The following is a 15,128-nucleotide window of genomic DNA, read 5'->3' on the forward strand; positions in this document are numbered from 1 at the left end:
TGTAGGGCTGTCAAAATTAACACGTTAATGTGGATTAATCCATCATCATGATTAATCTAATTAAAAATTTTAACGCAATTAACTCATCTCCAGTGCAGAATGACTTTGAACGTCTCTGCCAACGCATTTCGGGCATTTTGTCCAAGTAGAGTTACCATTGCACATGTACAGATGGGCAGTTGATCCGGTAGTGACAGACAGCAGAAAAAACTGATAAAGATGGAAAATGCTAAACAGTACATTGGCCCTCTGGATGGGAAATTTGAATAAAAAAAAATACCAAGACAGAACAGTTGTTTCAAGTTGTTCTGTTCCAAGTTGTTTTGTTGAAACTGTTGAATATACATGTTAAGTACATATATATTCCCTTCTTTCTTGAGTCTGTTTGCCCATGTAGAATGAAATGTTATTAACATAGATTAAAAATGAATGCTATTTAATCATGATTAATCAAAATTAATCCACAGCAACCCTGTGATTAATCTGATTAAAATTTTTAATCATTTGACAGCACTACTTATATGTTAAATGTTTGGTGGAAAAGCCCCTTTTCCACAGCAGGAACTTTTATTATTTACCCAGGATTATGAAAAACCTCGGCGTGTTCCCACTGAAAGTACCTGGAGGAAAAACCTTCCGTCAGCTGTAAATTTTCCCTGAAAAAGTACTCACTAGGGGGGCAGGACTTTTCAGATTTCATGGCATTCTTGAGGGGTAATGGCTGTGTGCTGAATAACTCTGACTGATGGAACACATTTTAAGCGGTTACACACCACATTAAAGCTAGTATGTTTCCGTGCAGATCGCATGGTTTAATTTACAATGTTGTAAAACACGAGGAACAGAATAACTTGAGAATTCTCCATCCAGGGTTATTGTCACACAAATGCTTGTCAGTCATTGTTTACGTCTTCATCATGCTTTTTTGGTCTTAAATTTCATCTTATTGCCACATACTGGACTTTAGGTGTAGTGCAGTTTCTTTTCCCACTCCCCTATACGTCATCAGACTGATTTGAATACATTTTCTGGAACTTTGAGGTGTAGTGGAAATGCAAACCACATAGATTACCAGGAATTATTTTACCAAGGGAAGTGCAGTCCTGGAAATAAAAGGTTTCTGGACGTGTAGGTGAAAAAGGGGCCAAAGCTACACACTGATTTTCAGACTTTTCAACACATCTAGTTCAAAGTGGTTGGAACTAGACTGTGGCTAAAATCAGTCTTATGCCTTGGAGACATTGATATATCAGCAGGTCATTGATATTTGCTGATATTGACCACTATTAGTATTGGCAAATAAATTGTTTTTTTCACAGAAGGCAGTTGCAGATCTGTCATGTTAAAGTTTTGTTTTTTTTTTCATAAATTTGTATGCACATTCAAACATAATGGGATGAAGGGCTGAATGACTTTAAATTAGTAACTATTTCTGTATAATGATATTTTTAAGGAGGGAAAATAACAACAAATACTAAAAAAACAGAAATTATCACAGTTATTGGCATTGACTATGTGTCTAAATGTCACAATTCTGTCTAAATGCCATTCATCCTTGATTAAAAACCTCAGTTTAGGAGCACTGAGAACTGTAGATGTCATTCCTAATACAAAAGAAAACATAAACATGCAAATAAAATGGCAGTAAATAAAGTTATGTATAAAGTTAAAATTACAAGTAAAGTAATAGATAAAAATTCTGATAAATCATATAAATGTACAAAAAAACATTTGAAATATGTTCATACATTTAAATTATGAAGATCAGCCATGCACCCACTAAAAATGAAGGTTATATATACAATTGTCCTCAAAATTATTCATACCCCAGCCATTTTTTTTGTGATTTTTACCCTTGGCCCTCACTGCAGGGTATTGTCATCAATTTGCTGTCCATCTGTCTGTCCATCTGTCTATCCGTCCATCTGTATGTGCAAGAACTTTGGCATGGACTAAAGGCCTAGGGTTTTCAAGTGCGGTGATGTTATGTTTTGTTTTTGTGATGGAATGAATGATTTTTGTCAAATTTGTCTGTGACTTACATGTGATACACAAGTGAGGGAATAACAAACGATACTTGAAAAAATACTTTATTTCAGGAGTATTTTATTAATGGATTTACAAAAAACGCCATGTTCAAAATTATTCCTACTTTAGGATTACTAAGTCCAATGTCTTTTCTTAATAGTCAATAGAGTTGCCTTTGTTCTTGATGATGGTTCCTGTTAGTGTCCACAGGCTCTCTTATGTCTCCTGTGGGATTTTGGTTCACTCTTCCTTGGCCAAAGCCTCCAGCTGAGTCTAGTTGGATGGTCGCTTACCCATCACTCTGGTTTTCAGCTCCCTCCACAGATTCTCTATATGATTTAGGTCAGGACTTTGACCGAGAACCTTATCAAGATAAAGGGCATCATGAAAAAGGAGCATTATATCAACATCCTGGATGACAACGTGGAAGTGTCTGCTGAGAAACTCCAGATTGGTCCTGAGTGGACGTCCCAGCAGGACAAGAAGCCCAAGCATACCGCCAAGGTAGTGCAGTAGTGGTTCAAGGACATGGCCCTGGTCAAATTCCTGACCCTATATCATATGGAGAATCTGTGGAGGGAGCTTAAGACCAAAGTGATGGGTAGGAGACTATCCAACCGGACCCAGCTGGAGGCTTTGGCCCTGGAAGGGTGGACCAAAAACAAGTGTCTCCTACAGGAGACATACGAGAGCCTGTGGACTTACAGGAACCATAATCAAGAACAAAGGCTACTCTATTGACTATTAAGAAAAGATATTGGACTTAGTAAATATTGGATATGAATAATCTTAAACATGGTGTTTTTTGGAACTCCATTAATAAAATACTCCTGAAATAAAGTATTTCTTCAAGTCTCATTTCTTGTTATTCCCTCACTTGTGTATCACATATAAAAGTCACAAACAAACTTGATGAAACTCATTCATTTTACCACAAAAACAAACATGGCCAGGGTATGAATAATTTTGAGGACAACTATATATATAACCCTACTTCAGGTCTACAAGCAGACATTTCTAAAAATGGCTTCACTTTTCCTTAACAGCATGAATCAGCATCAGGCTCCTCTTTATTTATATTTATTCTTTAGATTTCAACTGAGAGGAGATAGCTGCAGAAAAAAAGGGTGTACATTTTCCAATTGCCCAATATCATCTCCTCCATCTTAAAATGAGATGTGATGAACACAATTAATCCTCTCAGGGAAAGTCAATAAATGTTTAAATGCTTTTTAGATTTGCCATCAGTTGTGCCACAGCAGTCTTCACAGACTCCAAATTAATTTATTGATGCAGAATGAGAGGGGAAGCAAAACAGATTTATTTTATCTTCATCCTTTAGTCAAAGGCTGAATTAATGCAGCTGTGTTCATTATTGATTCATCTGCAGATTATCCAACAATGAGTTTGTCCATTTTTTTCAGCACTGCAGCTCAAACAGACACAGAGCAGGCGTAGTGGTTCAGTGGGTTGTAATGTCGGCTCACAGTCAGAGGGTTAAGAGTTTGGTTTCGGGCAGCGCTAGACTTCATACCTCTAAGCCAGTTCATCAAACATTCAGCTCACACATTGTCTCTTGTTTTTTGCACTTTATGCTTTGTATGCTTCTTCAGTTTTCATTTTTCACCTGAGCAATACTTTCTAACTTAAGCAATTTCAGCTAAATTTGGCCATGTTTCAACAACAGTTTAGCTGCATTCCAGTTTCAGCCATCAGCATTCACATGCAATCTCTTCAGATATTGCAAATTTTTTTTTTTTTTTTTTCACTTAAGTTTTTATTGAAATTTTTCACACATATGACAAGACATCAAAAAATGAACAAACCAACATTGCTTTGGTACATTACACACATTTCACTACATTTGCATTATCCAGTCTTTCCACCATTCTGAGCTCTGTAAACAGTCCATTTGTTCCACTTTTAGTCCATTTGAGCTTCCTGTAATTGCAGTCTGTGAGTCAACCTTTGCATTGTATATATTCCATCAATAATTGCAATCCACTGGTCCTGTGTTGGTCAGATATTGCAATTTAACTAGTTTAGTATAAAATGTGTTTCTGTTATGTTTGTGGTATTTTAAAAGATGCAAAATTAGTTTAGACTGGAATTAATTTGGGTTCTTGATAATTGCCGGTCCCTTTGCTGCTACTGTACCTCACTGATGTCATTAACACTGTGACATGTCACTTTTTAATGTGATGTTTATGTTGCATGTGAGTGAAGCAGCTGCTTGACTGAATCCCCAATGTGTCTTCAGTTAGTTGACACTGAAACAGCCAGTTGCACCAGATAAGATTGTCCCTGACTATTGCAGTCTGATGCCAACTTTTAGCTTGTTAGTACTTTATCAGGACACGCTGCTGCTCTTTGATCCTGTTTTAATGCGATCGTCCACCTAATGAGTGTTACCTTATGTTGCAGGTGAGCAGTAAAGATGAAGACTTCCTGGATCTGTCGGTAGATGTGGAGCAGAACACGTCTATCACACACTGTCTCAGGTACCATCTACTTTTATACTCATTGTGTATGTAGTGCTCAGTTAAATATCATCAGCTCCTGGTGGTTAACGTGTATATGTGTAATATTGTGTGTTGAACAGGGGCTTCAGTAATACAGAGACGTTATGTAGTGAATACAAATACTACTGTGAGCAGTGTCGCAGCAAACAGGAAGCCCAGAAAAGGTGAGAAACATCATCTTCAAGTCATGACTTTGATCTTTACGTGTTGTCTTATTCTGTTTTCTGATGTCATTAACACTGCGACATGTCACTTTTTAATATGACTTTTATGTTGCATGTGAGTGCTTATTTATTTATTTTTTTATCAGTTTACTAGTCTTTCTTCATCTTATTCACTTCCAGATACACTTGCTGTGTCTTGTAATTTTTTTCCACCTAATCTTGACACAGCATGAGACCCAGGTTACTTCAGAATAAGATTTTTTTTTTTTTTAAACTGAAACAAAAAGGACATTTATAAATAAATGTAGGTTTGTGCACCAAATTGGATCTGATATTCTATACATCTTAGTTCATATATAGTTTGGTATTGGTCATCCCCATTCAAAAAAGCTCTGTATCTGGTAACCTTTGAGCAGATTTTTGACCAATTGTAAGTGGATATGACTGCTCTACGAGTCCGCTCATAGCAAACAAAGATGAATAGACAGCCACTCTTTTTTTCTATTAGAAACCACATGTTCTGTTTCTATAGCAACCAGTTAAGGCCTTCCTCTCCCATTCTGAGATGTTCGTCATGGGTTATTCAGAGTTGATCTTTACCCGCTGCAAAGAGTTGAAGTTTGTGAAAGAGGCTGAGCTATGTGTGCATTACCGTCAGACTAGAAGGAGCTGTGTGTCCAGTTCGCATGCTGAGTGGTGCTACTTTATGTATTTTTACCCATATGATGTGCCATTTTTGGGCGCCCGTTAAGTGTAGTGTGCATTAGCCTAAAAGGGCTGACAAGTGCAGCTCACATTATCTCTGAGGAGGATGCTGTGAGAGTGGGGGACAGAGGTTCAGCCAAATTAGGAATGGTGTAAAAGCACACTTTGATTACCACACTTCTTCTCTGTTCTGTTCTTCTGGTAGGTTGGAGTTTTTTATAGTCTGAGTTCTCTTCAGGTAAACACATGCTGCCTGCCATGCTCTTTATTTTATCCATTTCAATATTACCACATAGTCATGTGACAAAAAGGCTTTTAAGAGCATTGAGGAAGCCATTACCTGGCAGCTGCAGGCAGATGTCTACTGAAGTTTACTCTAACCTTGTTTGTGTGTCTACCATTTGCCTAAATGTCAAGGGTTTAGGGAATTATTGTTATACATTGTGAGATGTAGTACATAATGCATATAATTCTACTGATTTTTTACAAACATATCAGCCAATATTGGTATCAGAATATAGATTGTCTTTTCACTGATGGCAGTGATTTTTATTTGTTGTGTTGTATTGAAGGCCAACTGGTCAAGGCAGATGACCATCCTCCAGGAGTTGGGGTCTGCTCGTGGTTTCTGCTTGTTAAAAGAAAGTTTTTCTTCGCCACTGTCACCAAGTGTTTGCTTCTGGAGGATTCTATTTTGTTTCTGTAAATTGGCTTTAGTGTCTGGTTTCTACCAGCTCTATATGTAAAGTGTCATGACTCATGAGATAACTTTTGTTATGATTTGGCGCTATATAAATGAAATTTAATTGATTGCTGAATTGAAAGATATTCATAAATTTATATTTTTGAATCTGTATTTATTTAAAGATAACAGAGAATAAATGAATAAAGAGACAGAAAGAAACACTTATCTGCATTGGCTGTCGTTCAAAATGTAATTTTAGATATTTGTATTTGTTAAGAATTTTGCAATATGTGCACAGATGATTCTAGATAATTCAGTCATGTACTGTGAAATTTGGCCAGTGTTGGAAATTTGTCTGTGGCCATTTCAGATAATGTTTAACTAAACATGCTACTAATGTGAGGCAATTATGCAAAAACCCTTGGAAAGCTTTGCTTAATTGCAGAAAGTACACTGCCAGGCCAAAAGAAAATTGCACATGCAATATTTCACTGCACCACCTTTGGTTTTGATTACAGGAGACACTGATGGGGACATCATTTTTGTCACATAACACTTATGTAGTGTTACAATAAAGTTTATAATATTTTTTCCATCCATAGTTGCAGAAATTTTTGATTTTGATGATGATGAATCGGACCACTGCATCAAGTCATCATCACATCCTGAATTAGATTCTGAACTTTATGGTAATCCATAATCCAATCTAATTCATAAATGAAAATGATGTCCCATTCTCCCTGAACCATTCTATCACAAGCCTGATGATCCTGATCAATCCTGGCATTGTCCAGTCTTTTTGACATTAAAGACATGAGAGGCTACTCACTGCATGAGTTAGAGCTAAATAACCAGTCTGAACAAAAAAAAGTAACTGCTTGGCTATAGCTAAGCAAATAGTACAGATCCTTCCATCGGTAAGTACTGCGGTGGTTAATAATGTTTCACCTGTAACAAGTTATTTATTTAAAGGTTAGAAAAAATAGTATGGACCCTATTTTGACACTACATAAGCATTATGTGGCAAAAAAAGATGTCACAGAGATCTTTTACCTGAGATTCAATCTAGATGTTCTCGTCCTCTCATACTTCTTCTGCCACTAGACTTTCAGGAAACCCTTAAATCCTCTCAAAACTACCCTTTATGTTGCTTCCTTCTTCCTGTCAGAATGAGGGTAAAGAAGCTGCCGATGATTCTCGCACTCCACCTGAAGCGCTTTAAGTACATGGACCAGCTGCACCGCTACACCAAACTGTCCTATCGCGTCGTCTTCCCCCTAGAGCTCCGCCTCTTCAACACCTCTGGGGACGCCACCAACCCCGACCGCATGTACGACCTGGTGGCTGTCGTAGTACACTGTGGCAGGTACGCCCGTTGGTCTGATTCAAGTGTAGAAGATGAAACACTTGGATCTTTAAGTGAGTTAACATGTATGTGTTATTAGCCTAAACCTTTTCACAACATCTTCTCTTGTCTCTCTGTACTGCAGTGGTCCAAACCGTGGACACTACATCACCATTGTCAAGAGCCATGGCTTCTGGCTGCTGTTCGATGATGACATTGTAGAGGTGAAAACAAATTATTTATTCAATTTCCTCCTATTTCTTTTGGCCAACCACATCATCAGGAAGGCTGGAAACCTTTTCTGACTAGGCAGACATTTTTCGTCCACAAACCATCATGAGTTCACTATAAATCTTTGAAACATAGGTATTTGTTTTATAGTGTGCAAACACCTTAATCCTGTGCAATCTTGGATTAAAAAGGATTAAGTGACACAGATCCTACTGCTATTAAATCTCATGACTTGGGCTTTAATTTTGTAATTTTTAAACATTAATTTTTTTCATCATCTCCTGCAAATAGAAAATATTAATCGTAGGAAGTCACACATCAAAACAAATTGAGAAAAGTTAGAGTTTAGGACATGCAGCAGTTTGAGAACAAACGGACAAAGGCATCAACAATTGATGCTTCTTATGTACACACTGCATATACAATCTTAAAATAACATATTTGTCAGGCTTTCAGAATGAAGTTTCTTTGCAATAGAACACCAGAACAGAGACAATCTACCCAGGGAAACTCTTCAGGAATGAAAAAGAAACTCTGTTCTGAAGCCGGTGTAATAAACTGAAGTTCTTTTCCTATACAAACCATATGGGAGGTTTTACAGAGATGTCCTGACTCTCCCAAATGTTGTGTCTGAACCACCTGCAAAGAGATGGGTCGACCCAGACTCACAATAACGAAGGACAGGGACATAGTTGAAGCTGATGAAGGCAGATTTTTAGAGAATTTGAAAAATAAAAGCTTTAGTGCAAGAGAAATAAAGGAGATGATGTTTGACTGAATAGAAACAACACAACTATAACTATTTTGATTATCAATTCATAGTTTTAGTAAGTTTTCAAGCAAAAACACCAAACTGCAGCCTTTTAAAAGTGAAGATTTGGTTTTACATATTATGTCTGGCATCTTGAGCGAATTTATTAGCTAAGTGATGATTTGGCTGATTAATAGATAACTGGTCTGTCATCATGTGTGATACCTTTTAGCTGACGTTGAGCAGCTCCTTTCTCAGCTTGTTAAATCCTATTTGTGTCTTTTTAAGTTTTATAGTTTTCTGTCCTTTTCCCTTTTATGTTTTTCTTTCAGTTTCTTCAAAGAGTATATCATTTAAATCTGAAGTGGAAAAAACTCTTGAGCCTGACAAAACTAACCAAAGCTATAAACCATAGAAAATTCTTTATTCTTTAAGCAAACACCTTTACCCCAAGCAATTAGTAAACTATTGGACTGGATATTTTAAAGGAATGTAAGCTTGGCTGCAGCTTGTGATTTGCGGTATTTCCTTTTTCTCACGGAGGTATCTGAAATGAGAGGCACATCTTTAGCAGCAGACAGTCGTGGCCAAAAGCTACATGAGGTCACTGGAGCCAAGTCCAATCCCAGCATGCCACGGTGGTACATCCATCAGTGGTTCACCCACTGCACAGCCATCAGTGTTAAAATTTTCAGGCTTTGTTGAAGTCTTTATTATATACGCTTTTTTTGCCGTAATGTTGTCTCTGTTACACAGCTTTGGCTGATGCCATGTCAGCGATGGTGTAGATGTTGGCGTGCTGAGGGTAGAAGCTGGGAAACTGTTCAACATCAGCTGAATGCTATCACAACATGTTTTCTCCTGTTGCTATGACAGACAAAACCCCACATGGTTTTTGCACTGAAGGCTTGGGTCTCCCAGGAGATTCAAGGTTTCAACAGAATAAAATGACTATAAATTTTCAAAATGCAACTCAGTGGGCTTTACTTAAGAGACATAAATAGGAAATTGAAAGAATAGATTAAAGGTGGAAGTAAAATAATAAAGCAAAGGTATTTAAGCTTGTTTTCAGACACTTGACGGATATTCTACAGTAATCAAAATTGCAATTATTCTCCTATATTTTCCTTGAAATGTTTAGAACAGTAAATACTTTAGTGATAATTGTACGAAAAGGTAATTACATTGAAATCGCTGCATTGTTTAAGCTCAAGAACATTTAAATAAAATATTCATTATTAGAAATGCGTGTTGCATTTAGTTATGCAGCACAAATAACTAATTTGGACATCTGTGCTTCAGTAAATGGCCTCTACTTTCCCTTTTTTGGACCACCCTGTTTTAATCTTTCTTGTTGGTAAATTATTTGGAAGTTATTCTTAGATTGCACTACTGTAAAATCAACCAAATGTAATCAACCAAAACTACATTTACTAAGACGTTAGCCATTAAACTGTCCATTGTCACCATTGAATCTCCTTTTTTTTTTTTAGGTTTGAAGCAATAAACTTTGTGCAGCAGAATCGCTTGATGCTTCAATTCTGTTTTTTCTTTCCACCCAATTTCACATTTCTTTACTGATCAAACTACAGTTCCAGTTCAGTGACAGCAAAGTTGTATCCATTGCTTATGTCTTCAAGCAAGGTTATGATGGTTTATTTAACTCTGAATCTGGGCGGCAGTGGGAGAAGTCACCCTGCTGTTTGACTGCAGAGGAAACAGACTGATGTCTAAAACTGACCCCAGGGCTGAATTTTTCCACTATGATGGGAAAGAGGCAAACTCAGACATCTGCTCCTGCACACAGAACTGGCTGCTTTCTGAGATATTCCGCTGAGTCTGCAGAGCAGAAATAACAACTTATCATTTCTGATGGTTTGTGGAGATTTATTCTCCGTCTGTCTGTCTCTTTGCTGTAGATTGTAGTTCCTTCTCTTATAAGTTATGTCTTTTATGGCTTATATCCCTCTCTGGCTCTCTCTGGCTCTTACTCATTTGAGTTTCCCAAAGTTGTAGCCATTTCTCTTCTCAATTTTCACACCCCCCTCTTTCCCTCTTGTCGGGAAAGAAAGCTAAGCCAAATAAGAAACAGTTGTCAGGCCTGAGTTTTGATATTAACGCCATGTATTTGTCAGAAGACTCTATTTTAAAGAGATGTGGTAGCACATGAAAAGAAGTTTAGCAGAATGTGAGAAGGACAATGGAAAAACCCCAAAATAAAACATAGCACTCTTTAAAATCCTCTCATATACAGTATATGGCATCTTTACATGCCAGTGACTCAGTCAGGCTAACTTTTGTGTTAGATTAAGATAAGTAAAGCACAATATTTTCTCCCAAACAAGTAACTTCACAAAAGTATGATGGCAAAGTTTAGACTCTTTGGTTTCCAAACACTACAAATATCAGTCTTTTAGTGATGTGAGTTAATTGGTCAGATTTAGGACCGTTAATAGGTTGACTTTTTAACTTCCACAAATCCAGGCCTGTTGTTCCTCCTGCTTAAAGCTAATTGGCTCCAATTCTGTACAAACAACACAAACTGTACTACTTTAATTTACTACTTTATCATAAATTCTTTCACTCTTCAATTCTTTTATGAAGTCAATCTTTAAATATACTTATGCCTTGTCCAGACTAATATGGATATTTTCTTCTTCTGTTTTATTAATTTATTTACTTACTTACTCACTTATTTAATTATTTCTAAGACAATCTGTCTATACAATCTTCGTCTTACAAAGTATCTTTGTCCACATGACGTCACAAAAACAATTACAAACAGTTAGAGTTGCTCAGATAAATCATTGTTTCTTACTTAAGACTGTGAACATTGCATATAAGTTTGGTTGTAGCAGACACAGAGACTTGAATCTGTCATGAAGGTAAGCAGCAGCAACAGGTTATAAACCAAAGTGTTTTCTTTAAATAATGTGGATTTGTCCATAACGTCAGTCTGATCCCACAGGTATCAGTGTATTACCTGCAGTAGATCAAGGTCAGCAGGGATTTATACACCTGGATTTGATTTTTCAGGTGCAGCTTCATTATACAAAATCACAGTCCACACACATACACAAACAAGTTTTTCAAAATCTCACTTTTTGCGATCTAAATTTTAGATCGCAATTTTAGATTCTAAAACACCAGAGGCCATCAGTATCAAAATATCTGCATTAGTGTGGACAGAGCATTAAACTCAGTGGTAGAATGTAACCAAGAACTTTTGCTCAAATACAATTTTGCTTCAAATCCACAATGGGGAAAATATTGTAATGCACTTTTAATTTCAGTGCATTTTTTCCCCACTTGCTACTTGTTCCTTTTAACATAAAAACCATGGTATGATGCAGCACTACTCTATGAATCTATTCAGTACAATACAGAGTAAATGAGCTTCAAATGGAGGAACATTAACACAAAATTAATAATATCATGTTGATGAGTCTTATGGTAGATGTACCAGCCTTGAAATCTCCTACTCCAATGCTTCATCTCAGATTTTACACATATAGTATTTTGTTTATGGTTATACTAAGACAGTTTTCTTTAAATGACATTTCATCACCTTTCTTACAGTACTGCAGTGTATTGAATCATCATATCAGTATTGTCACATGTATTGTGATGCTGGGTTCACACACTCTTATTTCAGATAAATCTCTTTCATTTTGTTATGTCTGTTTTCTCATGATAAACCAACCCATTACCACAAGTAACACCATATTTAACTTGTCTCTGTATGAGTAAAAATGTAACTGGAAGGTGGATAGTTCTGTACTTTGAAATGGTTTACAAGAAAAATCAAGCCCAACCTCTTTTCTTCTTCTCTTGCAGAAAATTGATGCGCAGGCGATTGAGGAGTTCTACGGTCTGACATCAGACATTTCCAAGAACTCTGAGTCGGGGTACATCCTGTTCTACCAGTCCAGAGACTGAAGCCAGTGGCGGTAAATCCCCAACAGACTGTCACTTAGCAGAGGGGCTTACGGCTGCAGGCGGCTCCACCCGTACGCTCACATATGTATCCAGGCTTCTTTCCCTGAAGGCGGAGCTTTGCACTGGGGCGCCACTTGGATTGGTTGAAACGTGCAGGTCGCATGGCAGCCTCCTGGATTACAGCCGGTGTTACCCTCTGAGCCCACACTGCAACTGGCACCTTAAAAAAAACAAGACACAACACGGATTGATTCTGTAACACGCTTTGCACTGTGTAATTGGCTCGGGTGCCACCAATCCAAGAGGCTGACATTGCTGTGTGCACATCGGTCTGTTTGAAGGTAAAAGCAGTTTGGGAAGGATGAGACTGCATAGCGTAACCAATTTACAGTTGGAAACAACGGAGGATCGTAACCCGCCTCGTCACAGTAACCATTGTGTCATCACAGTCTTCTTTAGCTACTTTTCTGCTAACTTATGCTAACTTAGCTTTCCACAGTAACAGCAAAGGTTTCCTGAGCTTTAAGCTAACACAGTTTAACAACCTTCCAAACAACTCCCAGAAAGTCCAGATGGCACCAAAAGACATCACACACACCACCATCGGGGATTAAAAATGCTCGGCTGTGCAGTGAGACTGCAGCACAGTAATACAGCTGATATCTTGCAGTGTTTCTTTAATTTTGTAAAAGTGTTATTAGCCGGCTTGGAAGTGAAAGCCAGCCAACAGATGTGGTGTTGGTGAAACTGTGCTGCTCAGATGGCTCATTATTTTCATTTTTTTTTTGTTTTAGTTATAAGAAAAATTAAGTGAAATTGGTTAGAAATCTGGTTAAAAGTCTGATTTTTGTGTCTGTAGTTTTATTAATCACTGCAGTGGTTTTTCAGCATGTTTACTCAGTGACAATATTCTGAGTTTTATTCTTTAAAGGAGCACATTATCTGCTGTAAATCAGTGTTTATAAGCAGGAAACACCTTATGGCTTTGAGTGAGAGAAGTCATTTGAGTGCTCTGTTTTAAGAACAGCTACAAACTGAAGCCGATTAGCCTTACAGATCACTACATCCCTGCTGTATTTTTTGAAGGCAGAGCCAAAGTGGCTGGTTTTCAGGTTACCGCTGTGTCGTGCCATTACCACTCGTGTGTGGTGCCACAATAAGGGAAGACACAGAGGAGAGCTCAGGTATTTTAAGCTACATGAGCTGACTTTGTGAGCTTTTTGTGGTCGCCATGGCAGTTTGTGTCGTTTTATTATTTTGTTATGTGTTAAATGCCAGAATATGCACATTTAGTACCTTTTTTTAAAGGGACACAAACAGACAAATACTTTACTTTGTGCTAGTGCTGACATCCAAACTGCCATGCTACATCCAGCCTGTTTGAATGTCTTACCCTTTTTTTTTTTTTTTATTGCAATGTGCAGCTATCCTACTCCACTTCGGCGCACAGCCACTCACTGGTGAAGTTCAGCTGTGGCTGAAGTGTTTCTGCTACAGCTGCAGAACTGGCTGCCAGTCTCTCCTTTTACGTAACATGTTTTTCTCTCCTCAGTTTCAGCTGTCAGTAAAACTTAAGCGATGCTCACCGGAGTGGAACGTGTCCACAGTTCGCTGATGACAATGTTAGATTCAGAGTCTGTCTCTGATGCTTAAAACAGCCTTCCTCTCCAAAATAAATTAATTATAACAGAGTAAAGGATTATCTGTCAGTAAATATACATAATTAATCCAGATGGTAATATTGTCATAAATTTGAGCTAAAACAAAGATTTGTTGGTTGTAGAAACATCATTAAAACATTCACAGTTTACATACTAAAGATCCACACTGAAACTAATCATTAGTGCTACTGGCAGACATGTTAAACGTAGTCTGTATTCACACATTAGTGGTTTTTCCCTGTGGTCATATGCATTTTATAGGATGAGGGATCTTTATTAATGACTATATTAACTGTCTTTAAAAGGGCTGCAATTAATAATGTATTTCATTGTTCATCATGTCCTACTAGTCTATAAAAATATACACTTTATAATCACAATTAAAATAGCTTTCTCCCTCTCACCCCAAACATATTGCTGTTGAATTCTGGAAAAGGGAAACTTACACAGCCGTGCTTGCAATTACAGTTTTTATTATTAATATTAGTATTGTTAAAAAACAAGTTAATTATTTCACTATCGAAATAACAATTTGGAATATGTGGTTAATTGATCTCATTATGTTGATTTCTTTAATTTACGTCTAGAAAATGACATCTCCAACAGACGTTGTGCCATTTGTGCCTATTTTAGACACTGAAATGCATTGATCTATAATCAATAATGTGCACTTCTCTAATCTAAATTTTTCAATTTAAATCCATTGCTATAGTTGTGAAGATGCCATCTATGAACACTGACACTTTGCATGCATCATCCAACATGCATCATACAAAATAAGAAAACGGGCGATTCGGGGATTATACATTATCTCCTGATTTTTCGTTTTCTTTTACACTCTTTTGTCAAGATAAAGGTGTTAAAATATAATTGCAAGCACTTTTGTTTCTCACTGTCTCTGGACAAACATTTAAGCTTTTAACACATTCCTGCAGGTGAAGCAAATGTAAAAGTCGAACAGTTTAATGCTAAAACGTTGAAGGCTTTATTTTCTGACTGTTTATATGACATTGCCGAGGTGAGATTCTCCCTAACTCTGCCTCTGTTCACTTCTGTTTGTTTTAATTTAACGCACAAAGAAACCAAATAGTTTGGTC

At 37.2% G+C, this 15,128-nt stretch overlaps 1 protein-coding gene across 1 annotated transcript in view; it reads left to right on the top strand.

The window, feature by feature from the left end:
• Positions 1-14,803, top strand: part of usp12b (ubiquitin specific peptidase 12b) — a 28,079-nt gene extending 13,276 nt beyond the window's left edge. Inside the window, exons 6-10 of the mRNA XM_030161886.1 lie at positions 4,453-4,529; positions 4,631-4,714; positions 7,273-7,470; positions 7,595-7,673; positions 12,269-14,803. Coding sequence (XP_030017746.1) covers positions 4,453-4,529; positions 4,631-4,714; positions 7,273-7,470; positions 7,595-7,673; positions 12,269-12,370 — 540 coding nt within the window. The 3' untranslated portion in view covers positions 12,371-14,803. The remainder of the gene's footprint in view (positions 1-4,452; positions 4,530-4,630; positions 4,715-7,272; positions 7,471-7,594; positions 7,674-12,268) is intronic.
• Positions 14,804-15,128: the final 325 nt, after the last annotated feature.

This window comes from Sphaeramia orbicularis, chromosome 18, assembly GCF_902148855.1.
Source record: "Sphaeramia orbicularis chromosome 18, fSphaOr1.1, whole genome shotgun sequence".
Taxonomy (NCBI): domain Eukaryota; kingdom Metazoa; phylum Chordata; class Actinopteri; order Kurtiformes; family Apogonidae; genus Sphaeramia; species Sphaeramia orbicularis.